Raw genomic sequence first — 11,247 nt, forward strand, 5'->3', positions numbered from 1 at the left:
TCCCCCCCCCCAAAAAAAGTTCATTTTTTTTTTACTTACCAAAAAATTATGAGAAGTCGACAAATATTGTCTATCTCACCATTGCATTCTCTCTCGAAAAAAAAAGGATATGGAATGGACATGGGCCTAAAGTTCACTTGTCATGCACTGGACCGTATGGGGCTCCGCCAGTGGCAAGAGCAAGCTATGGCCGGAAGGAGCGGTAGCGTCAATTGCTCCAAGTAGTGATTTTGGGGTAAAGGATTGGGGAAGAAAGAAATGGTGATCGGTGGTTTTTTTTTTTTTTTTGTGTTTTCTGATTTAATTATTAACATATCACAGTTGTGTGTGTGTGTGTTTTTTTTTTTTTTTTCCTTTTTTTGGTTAAAAACTGTAAAGTTACCATCTTATTCTTTTAAAATTAGCCCTCATTTGGCCTCCATTTTTTTGAAATGAAAATGGGTGGAGTAGTGTTTATTTTAAAAAATGAGTGGTTGAAAAAAAAGGAAAATTTTTCGATTTATGTGTAATATTATTTTATGAAAGTTAGTGTGTTTGAAAATATGAGAAAGAAAAATGAAATGTAATTTAACGAGGGCCAAACGAGAAGGTTTAATTAAAATTATGGTCAATATCAATCACCTGGTCAATTAACAATCAAATTGACTGTACCCATCTATTTGGACTTTGAATGCAAATTTATGAAATATTTGGTATCGTTGTTGACATAAATGAAAGGATTGAATTAAAAATTTGCTCCAAAATAAAAGGTTTAGGGTGTGTTCCCTTTGTCATTTTCGAGCCATTTTCTATTTTTGATTTTTCAAAACAGTGAAAATGCGTTATCTTTCCCATTTTCAAAAACGAAAAAAAAAATTTCTGAAGAAAACACAAAACGACATCTTTATCGTTTTGGGCGTTTTCAGTACAAAACTCAAAAAAATAGAAAATACGCGAAAGGCCTTTATTTTTCATTTCAAAGCCTTCGTTCTCTTTCTGTTTTCTGTCTAAAACACGACTTTGCCTTCTCTTATCTTGGACGTCGGCTACGAAGGATGACACCGGCGACGAAGGGTGACGCCGAATACGAAGGGAGATCATCGGTGCTAGCACCTGTGTAGGGAGGTGATGCTGACGCAGCGTCGCAACGAGGAGATGCGCTGTTTTTCGCAACAGCGAACTCGGACCCTTCAACCATGATGTTCGGCGCCGACGATGCAACCCAAGGTCGTGGACCACCACCCCTAGCACCGCCTCATCATAGCGCACCAAATGAACCCATGGGTCATCACCAATTTCGAGCCAATAGGGCCGAATCAAGCCGGGAGTCCACGAACCAATTTTGATTGTGTTGTTGGTTCTTTTTTCTTGCAATTGAAGGTGTTGACAGTTGTGGACGGTGGTGGTGGTGGTGGTGGTAGAGGTAGTGGACGGTTGTGGTCGATGGTGTTGGTGGTTGTGGACAGTGGTGGCAGTGGCTTTTTTCTTGCACTTTTATTGCATTCGATTTTTTGGTGGTTGTAGACGGTGGTGGCAGTGGTTGATGGTTTATGATGGTGGCAGTGAGATTGATTTTGACGATGGCTGGTGATGTCATGGTGGTGTTCTTGTGGTAGTTCTCAAAATTTCGAAGGAAAAATGTTTTTCAATTTTTTATTTTAAGAAATAAATTTTCAAATTAACAAAAGAATGTATTTTCAATAATTTCAAAACAAACAATAAAAATAAGTTTAAAACTCAAAATTACAAAACAGTAACTGAGAACACCTAAAGTCTCCTTTGTTTTTACGGTATCAAATATACAAATTTCCCTTCAACACAAATAACACAGCGTAAGCATTGTCCGTCCCCCACTCCCCGTTCACAGCTACCACTTCCCTCGCACCTAAGAAGAATCTCATTCGAGAGAGGAAACTGTAATAAAAAAATGCAAGCCCTGCATAAACGACTCTCTCGGGCTCTTTTCTACTACCACGCTTCGATTCGATCGATAAATGGTAGTCATAATTCACTTTTCTCACATAGAACTGTCACCACTTGCAGCCAACAATCGAGATGTCAGCCGCCAATTTGTGACCTTCTCGCCTCACCGTGGTCTGCCATCCAGCTCCGATGTGCTAGATTCTCCGGCGCTGATGTAAGTTAAATGCTAATCTAAATGTTTGAATATTCGTGGAAATTGGGAAATTGGACAGGCATAAATGGGATTAGGATGATTGGAAAAGATTAGGTCTTTTTGTAAGGTCGGTTTGATTCCAAAATGGAATTTGGATGAAAAGAAAAAGAAATTTAGGATAATTGAATTGCCAGAAATTGTTTTCACGAGAATTGTCAATTATTGTGTTTGATTTGTATTATTTTTTACGTAGAAAATATTGAAGTAAAAGTGTCTTTTAGTGTTCATTTGACTTTTTTTTACATGAAAATTGTCAATTAAAGGGATAAAATTTACTGGTAATGGAGATGGAATTTGTTTTCAATGCCAAAAAAAATAAGAAAATTATTTATCTTTTGGTGTTCGTTTGACTTTGTTTTACATAGAAATTGTGGAAGGAATTTTTTTTTTTTTTTTTTTTTCAATTAGGGATAGAAGCCGAGAAAATCAATTCCTACCATATTGGTGGAATTTATTTTCAAGAAAAACCAAGAAAATGTCTAGGTGACCAGAAAATCAATTACCTGGAAAAAAGCTATCAAGCCAAAAAGTTGAAATCTGAATTTCATTTTTCATGGAAAATAATGGCCTATCAAACAGACCCTAAATGTTTACGAGTATCTGAAAGAAATATTTATTTTCAAACAGACCGAAGTTAATTGTTCCAATGGTCACTGAACTTAGATCCATATTTTTTATTGGTACTGAAGTTCATAATGTCGAGTTTTGGTCGCTGAACTTAGATTCTTGTCTTCGATTCTTCACTGAAATGTTGAGTTTTGACCACTTAACTTTGAAAAATATTGTACATTACTCACTAAACTTTAAAAAATATTATACACTATTCACTGAATTTTGAAAAATGTTATATATTACTCACTGTAAACTCGATATTTTTCAAAGTTCAACAATTATGCTAGTGGGTAACGTACGACATATTTATAAGTTCAGTGGTCAAAACTCGATATTTTAAATTTCAGTGAGCAATCAATCGAACACATTGACCTAAGTTTAGTGATCAAAACTCGACATTTTAAACTTTAGTGACCAATCAAAGACATAGACCAAAATTCAGTGACAATTGGAACAATTAACTCGACGGACTGCATACTGATTGTTTGCTAAGCTTAATTTATTTTTATTTTTTTATTTTTTAGAAAATTGATAGTAAGTTTTGAAACAAATATATGTTTTTTACAAGTGAAAGTTTAAAAATAAGCAAGTTAGTTGTTTTGAGAACAAGAATAAGGTAAGAGTTATAAACTATCTAAACGTGTTTGGAAATAAATTACTCAAGTTATAATTTGGCTTGCACTAGGATAATTTTTACACTTCCTTAGAAATTCTCTTGTATGACTTTATTGTTTATATTTATCTTAAAGCCCTTCTTGTACTTTTCCTCTTTATATATGTTCTTCCTATGCCTTGAAAATGATTCTTTGATGCATTCCCACTTCGCAACCAGCCATGAGAGACCTACAATATATGTTGGGATTGCACACGAATTTGAATTTTCTGTAGGAGTATGGTGTATCATTATGTTCCTTTTTCTTTTTCTCGTTTTCTGGTTCTTTGTTATGGTATCCTTTGATGCTCGGACTCTTCGAAATAGTCGAAGTACCCATGTCAAAGTATGGATATGAGATATGTGTCGGATCCTCCAAATTTCAATCAGACTTCATCGTTTTTGCATCTTCTTCTTTCTTCTTATTTGTTTTTTTTCTTCCTCTCCCTTTACTTTGCCTTTTCTTCTTTCCCATTTTCGTTCTTTACAAACCTAGCTTCACCGTCGAGAGGATGGAGGAGGGCGATGGAGCTAGGGTTTTCCTTCTTTTCTTCTTCTTTCTTTCCACTTTCTTATTTTTTTCCTTCTTTCTCTTTCTGTAGTAGTGGTTTAGGGTTTTGTTTGTATAAAATGAAAATGGATTTCATATAGTACTACTTAGTGCTTCACTAAGTCCAAATTGCAATCAAATCTCTCATTTTTTATCTTATAGAACATTTAGTAATTCTTATAATTGAAAATTAAATCCAAAAATTCTATTTTATTCATCTCAACCCCTTATTTAATACTCATTTTCTTCTTTGTGAATAATTTATTTTGGCATATTCAAAATGACATCTTGGATTAGTTGAAAAATTGAAGCTTGAAAGACGTACCCGTGTCCGAAATTTGGACTCTTTTTAGTCATGTTCCCGTATCCTACATTCTAGAAAATACAATATCCGACTCTTAGATAGGTACTTATATCTGATACTCGTACCCGATTCTGAGCATCATAGATGGTGTCAATTGTATTTCCTTCTACAAAGTGTCACTGGGATCTGCCATGTCTCAATTATGTTCTAGGAAACATGCAATTTTTGTCTATTGTTGAACAAATTTATGGCACATTTTAAACAAAAAGTGCATGGGTAAAGGTAAAAGTTTTGAACTGCTGGAAGGTGGAAAAACATCACGTCAGCACATGGAAGAACGGGATTAATTGGCCTGGACGTTGGTATCCTACTAGTATTGCTATTTCAGTCATGTTATCTTCATTTTTATTTTTATTTGGTGCAGGTGAGACCAGGAAATGTCATTGAAAGGAGAGGTTAGATTTTTCTAAATTCACTTTAAGTGTGTAGGGTTACACATAGATAACTGTTTTACATACTAATATATTATTATGGCGTGGTGTTCGCACGAGATTCACTGCAGGAAAGATTTATGAGGTAACCTGTCAACAAGGACATATTATTTCTTTCTTATTTTTGTTCGACTGTTGTAAGTTTTTTTTTTTTGAAAAAAAATTTATACACAAGATACGATGTCATTTGTGAATCTGAATTTTCTTCAGGTCATAAAAGCGCAGCATACAACCCAAGGAAGAGGGGGGGCAATAATACAGGTCTCTTGCTAATCTCTATCAGTCATGGTATTATGGGGATGTTTGATAGACATTTTTATGTAAAAATGCATTTTAGAATAGTAAATTGATGTGAAATGTGTGGTTGAAAAATAAGGAAATTTTTTTGATTTACGTGTAATATTATTTTAATAAAGAATGTGTGGTTGAAAAGAAGAGAGAGAAAAATGCATTTTGAAGAAAATGGCTCCCAAATGGGGCCTATATCAAATTTCTATTTTACTTTTTGTCCAGTAATGGTTTATGTACTGCCTTTTCTTTGTGGGATGTTAGTCTTTTTAAATTTTTACCTTTTTCCTTTCTAAACATCAATAGGATCACATGTCGAGAAAACCACACAGTTTCTTGTGTACACTTTTAGTGGACCGTTCTTCCTGGAAATTAGAAAATTATTGTTATATAGTTATTTTTCTTACTGGTTCAAGGGCAACTTCACATTTTGCTGATTCAATGGTGAAGTTTTCCCTTTTGCATGCATCTGAACATGCATCCAAAGAGGATCTATTAATTCTTAGAATGATCAGTTTCTGAAACTATGGAAATGCGGTGCTGTGTTTATTTTGTCGNCATGCATCCAAAGAGGATCTATTAATTCTTAGAATGATCAGTTTCTGAAACTATGGAAATGCGGTGCTGTGTTTATTTTGTCGAGCACAACTATTTATTTTTGTATTGGATCTGACATGTCTTTTGGTAAGATATGCTGCCTTCTCGAAATCTTAAATGCCTGGTATAACTAAGAAATGCTAGAATTTACAGGTGGAGCTCCGGGATATTGATAGTGGAAACAAATTAAATGAAAGACTGCGAACCGACGAAACAGTTGAAAGTATGCAATTTCACCCTGTCATTCTCAATGATGAAAAAAGTTGGATAGTTTTGTCATATGTTGTGTGTTGATTGATATTTCTTCCTAATTTTTGGAATCTGCTTATTTTAGGGAATGTAAAGCTAAACTCAACTGAAAGGACAATGAAATATCATCTTTTTCCATGCGTAGTACACCATCAAGCTTCTTGTATGTTTTATTTTTACTTTCAGAGTTAATGAAAGAGAGGAGGAAAGAATTTTCTTTTCCTCAATTCTGTTAATGGCAGCTAAAAACTGAATAGGATGGACGGCTTGACTTTGGTTATTTTTCATAAACAAGGGGAAAGGGATCAATAATGATAGAATGAAAGGAAAATATATTTTGAACTTTTTTAAGCATTTCTTTCCTTGATCTATTCTTTTCTACATCTCATATTCAAGACCAGTAGTTGTTAAGAAAACTAAATAATTGGGTTTGTTGTTTAGAATGTGTTTGAGAGTGGCTGTTCCTGATGCAAAAGGATTTTATTTAAGCTATACAATTGTGGGCCTTAAGAGACATATCTTTGTATCTCTATCTACTTCAAAACGAAAACCATTGTGGATGAGCTTTTCGTATGCAAAAGCATCATTTGAGTTCAGTTATAGATGATAATGTAACTTTTAAGCAACGAAAGAGAAATCTTGAGTCTTTTTCTGGTGTTACCCCGTAATCTTGGTCGTTTTTGCACCCTGTCCCAATTGGTTGCAGTTGTCAACGTAAAACTGTTGAGGCTTTTTTCGGAGATTCTCAATTGGCAGAGTTAATGTCAAGTTAGATTCAAATTCAAGTCACACGGTTAATTTACTAATTGTTCTGATTAGGATCTCCTGCAGCATACTGTTGTCCGTCTCACTCCAAAGTTAACAACTGTGGTCAATTTGTTGAACAACTTGTTAGATCTAGCTTAAAATGGTCTAGTCTGTGCAAGTATTATCCAACAAGACTATATAAGAAAGATCTTACAATTAACATGCATGGAATTATAGATCATAGCAAATAATTTCGTTTTGTGCTATTGTCTTTCATATTGTTCTAAAGCCACACTTTGCTCAGTTAGGAATAATATGCAAAAACCCAACTCCGAATGTGACATTTCTGAAATCTCTACTTATTCTTTTGACAATAGCATTTGGATTTTGCAGAAGTGTATGTCAAAGAGAAGTCTCTAACGTACCTCTACACTGATGATGAAACTGGAAATGTTGTGCTAATGGAGTGAGTTTTGCTATACACTTTTTAATTTTAAACTTAGAACACTTTCTAAGCACATTTGATTAGGCACCTGCATGAAGGGAGTTCATTGATGTGTTTTAAATCTGCTGTATTATCTAGCTCTGAAACATACGGGCAGCTGGACGTACCAAAACACTTGTTTGGTGAATCTGTTGTCTATCTTCAAGGTAATCCATTCCCCTAGCAAACACTCTGGTTTGTACCTGTCTCCTTCACTTGACACTTTCTTGTTGAATGTCTATTCTGCATATGCCTCTCCCCAGTACAACTCATATGTTTAAAAATGGAAACTAGAAACAAGGGAACTTTCGTAAGTGAGAAATATGTAGAGAATTAAAATGCCCAGCGGCTCAGATACCAAAACTGTGATTGCAAAGCAAAGTAACTCAAAGTCAAATTCTTGCTTAATGGCTTTAGATCGTGGATGAGGAAGGATCTGTTTTCTCTTCTTAACTTGGAATGCCAAGTTCATTCTTACGCTAAGTCCTGGCTGGTGGGTTAGCTCACAGGACTTGTAACCTCTTGTTGGCCTAGTATGCTAAGGAATAAGGAGTTTGAAGTGCTCCTTTCTAGTTAATTATCCTTAATTGATTGTATTCTTGATTTCAATTTATTTTGGTAGATGATTAGATAATTTCTTATTGTATTAACATTTGTATTTATGCTTCTACAATTAATAAAAATTGTTTCGTGTCAATAAATTAAAATTATAGTTTTAAAGAATCATAATCAGCACCAAACACTCAATGACCAAGTCATCGGAAGCTTCTGTTTTAAAAGCTCCACGGTTTAAAAATAATTGCAGATCTGCTTGTTGATCACCATGTATCTAATCTTTGAACTTGGAAGATATGTATAAACGCATATAATATGATATGAGTCGCTGTGCTAATTCTTGATTAATCACTATTTTACCTACATATAAGTTGCTTCCATGGTTCACAGATGATATGAAAGTGATTGTGCAGCTCTATGATGAAAGACCAATGTCTGCATCAGTTCCTCATCGAGTGACGTGTACTGTAACAGAAGCGGCTGAGCCTATAAAGGGAATTGGAGCGACTCCTCAGTAAGTTAACTATTTTTGAATCTTGGGTTGTGGCTGAAATGAACTAATTGGAATCTCCGATATGGCTAACATAAATGATGGGAATCTTAGTAGAGATATTATTTGGAAGACTTTCCAATTTAAATACTTATTTTAGGAAAAGTAATTAGATTTTATTTTATAGATTTTCTAGAATTTTATATTATTTCTTTTGTTATTTTCAGATTAAATTAGGTTAATTGAAACCCTATATAAGAGGGTCTATGCATTGTAATTTTAGACTTGATTATTGAATAAACTCATATGTTCTCCTTCTGAATTCTCTGGATTCTATCCCCTTCTTCTCTCTCTCCCTCCTTTTCTCCTTCTACAAGTCTCATTCTTGTTCATTGCATTCTAATTTATAGGACTATCGGTGTTACCTTTACCTTGTATTCTCAGATGGTCTAAATATTGACTCTTGATTGTGTATTTTTGTATGCCAACCTACACAAATTTTGACAATTACTATAGCATTGTTCTTAATCATTCTTCACTTTGCAGTTATAAGAAGGTTTTGTTGGATAATGGTCTCACGATCCAGGTAAGCTACTTTCCTAATGTAATTTTGTCAATTAACTTCATGATACCATTGTCTAACTATTCTCATGATAGTCTAAAGTCTTAAATTGATCCTAAAATGTTTCTGGGTCAAAACTTTTAACAATGCATTGTGTAATTACTTCTAGTATTGTTTAAAAAGTTAGATAGAGGAACTTTTCAGTAGAAATTTTATAGTTGAAAGCAATTCTTATTGCTTGTGTATGAGACCACTTATTTCCTATTGCATGTATGAGGGCCAATCCACTTAGGATCCTTGGCCAGGAAGAATGTTTACAGCGTATTTGCTAGCTTCAGATAAAAAATGCTCAAATTATTTGTGAAAGTAATCCACAGTTGCTTTCACCAACAAGCGGAAGCTTCACAACAAAAATTGCAGCCTACACATTGTTGTGTTCTTTTCATCTTGAAGAACTCTTGCAAAGTTTGAATCCTACCAAGTTGCCAGGCCTTTTCAAATTTTTTTTTGCATTTACTTGATATAATTATTGTATATCTTTTTATAGGTACCGGCTCATATTTTATCAGGAGATAAGATTCTTGTCAATACCACTGACAACTCTTACATTAGCAAGTAAGTTGAAATGCACATTTCTTTGATATATTTAGTATCAATTCTACTTTTTTCTTGCCATATCCATTCTTTCAGTCTTGGTATTTCTAGTTATATTAGGTATGGAACTGATAGAGAGACTTCTTGCAGTTCATTTTTCAATTTTTGACATTTCATGTTTCTTTTAAAATTAGGAATTTTGTTTTTCTCCACTCATAGAAAGGCTTCCGTTCTCTCCTATCTAAAAATTCACAGAAATGCATGTGGGTGGGTTCTATCATTTGACTTCAGCAAGACCTATATATTGTTAGATTATGTATAATTTCATGCACAATTTGAATTGTATTACAGATTCATTATACCGTAAAGCTCATTTTCGCATATTGATCTTTTTCAGATCCTGAACATCATTAAGGACATTTATGATCCCTGGATTCAATTACATTGCTTTTTTAGAAAACAATATTGCAATGAAAATGATAAACCCAGTGCTTCGCAAAATCTTTTTTTATAGATGTGTTTTAGCATATCTGTTGGAAAATGATAGAGATGATATCCAATACCATTTATTAACTCTACTTCATATTATGATATATCTTTCCTTGTATATATTTTAAATTGTTTCTTTTTTTTTTTTTTTCCTCAGGGCTTGAGAGGAATTTTTCTAAATATTCAACTGGATCTGCTTGAGTTTCTCATTTTTGCAGATGATGCTTTTCTGAAAATTAATTCAAACCCCGGGTGATCTTGTACTTGTTCGAGGACTATTATATTAATAATTATAGTTTTAGAAAAGGTATGCTGTAATATGCCACATTGCAGTTGTTAACATCCCATTGCGTGCATGGGGATTTTTTAAATTTTCCTGCATTTTCTTTTGGGATCAGTTCTTATTTGTGAAACACTAGTGAGGGATCATGTGCACACGATTTGTTGGCAGAAATGTCTGTTTGATAATGTTTATTTAGTGTAAAAACCAAATTTTGATGTTAAATTGAGAATTTTTTTGCTTTATTACTGGGTTATTGTAGTCTAATAGCGTGTATTTATATTTTCAATTACATCTTATAACAGCTGTGACATTTGGTTTATTGTTTATGTAATTTATGGTCATTGTAACAGTGTTATTTCAACATATGGTCTTTCCAAAGTCTGTATTAGCGATGATATATGTTTTAAACTAAGTGCTTGTTTTGTTGTTTTTACTTTGCTTTTTTGTAAATATTGAAAGTCAGTGGGTCACATTGCTTTTGTAAGAATCTCAGTACTTCAAATGAAATTTTCGAAGAGATACTGCGATCATAGCAGTTTACTGCATGATAGTTGGCAATTAAATGTGGCCTTGGGATGAAATGTTTGTGATTTTCAAGTGCCGTCTCAGAAACCTTGGAAAATTTTATCCTTGTCCTGAATAAAAACCAAAAACTGGTCTCTTTTCCTAAACAGAATATTTTCAGCACACTTGAATATAAGGAATGACTTGCTTATTACATCAAACTGGTTTCTTTTTGCTGGATCTTTGTGGATTTTAACCGTGAACATGATTGGGCATCAAAAATAAAAACTTGCACCAGGAAACTCGAAAAATTTTATGAATTCTCTGTATTGCTTTTGAGTCTACAAAATGAAAACTAATGTGACATAATTCAACAGTTGAGGGTAAGTAATCGTATTACATGTTTGTTGTAAAAAATCTGCCCTAGTATTTTTCTGTAGTATAAGTTCACACGAGAAGATGCATTTTACAAATGAGCCTTCCGTAAGATACTCACTTTTTATCTTAAATGTAAAAAAATGCAATGCAGCAAGTCTGTAGATAAAAGATTACATGAATGTAACATGTTGAGTTAATCCCAACTACAATTGAACAAATCAATTAGTTAGTCTATGGAATTTGCAATTGGAGATATCGCTCAT

General features: G+C 33.7%; 1 protein-coding gene across 2 annotated transcripts; it reads left to right on the forward strand.

The window, feature by feature from the left end:
- The first annotated feature begins 1,767 nt into the window (after window positions 1-1,767).
- LOC111405849 (elongation factor P) lies at window positions 1,768-10,344 on the forward strand. Of its 2 annotated transcripts, none has more exons than XM_023034919.1 (11): window positions 1,768-2,116; window positions 4,698-4,728; window positions 4,836-4,849; window positions 4,975-5,025; window positions 5,794-5,872; window positions 7,039-7,111; window positions 7,229-7,296; window positions 8,075-8,198; window positions 8,721-8,760; window positions 9,284-9,351; window positions 9,977-10,344. In XM_023034919.1, the coding sequence occupies exons 1-11, from the start codon at window positions 1,907-1,909 to the stop codon at window positions 9,981-9,983; spliced, it is 765 nt and encodes a 254-aa protein (XP_022890687.1). In that variant the 5' UTR covers window positions 1,768-1,906; the 3' UTR covers window positions 9,984-10,344. The 2 variants fall into 2 exon arrangements, with proteins under 2 accessions (XP_022890687.1, XP_022890688.1); XM_023034920.1 differs by having other exon boundaries at window positions 1,770-2,116; window positions 5,803-5,872.
- Window positions 10,345-11,247: the final 903 nt, after the last annotated feature.

Source organism: Olea europaea, chromosome 12 (assembly GCF_002742605.1).
Source record: "Olea europaea var. sylvestris chromosome 12, O_europaea_v1, whole genome shotgun sequence".
In the NCBI taxonomy this organism is placed as follows: domain Eukaryota; kingdom Viridiplantae; phylum Streptophyta; class Magnoliopsida; order Lamiales; family Oleaceae; genus Olea; species Olea europaea.

Coding starts and splice junctions, on each gene's coding strand:
- LOC111405849 (XM_023034919.1), top strand. CDS start 1,907: ATGCAAGCCCTGCATAAACGACTCTCTCGGGCTCTTTTCTACTACCAC. Junction 5,026..5,793: donor GAGGGGGGGCAATAATACAG/GTCTCTTGCTAA, acceptor AAGAAATGCTAG/AATTTACAGGTGGAGCTCCG. Junction 8,199..8,720: donor GGAATTGGAGCGACTCCTCA/GTAAGTTAACTA, acceptor TTCACTTTGCAG/TTATAAGAAGGTTTTGTTGG.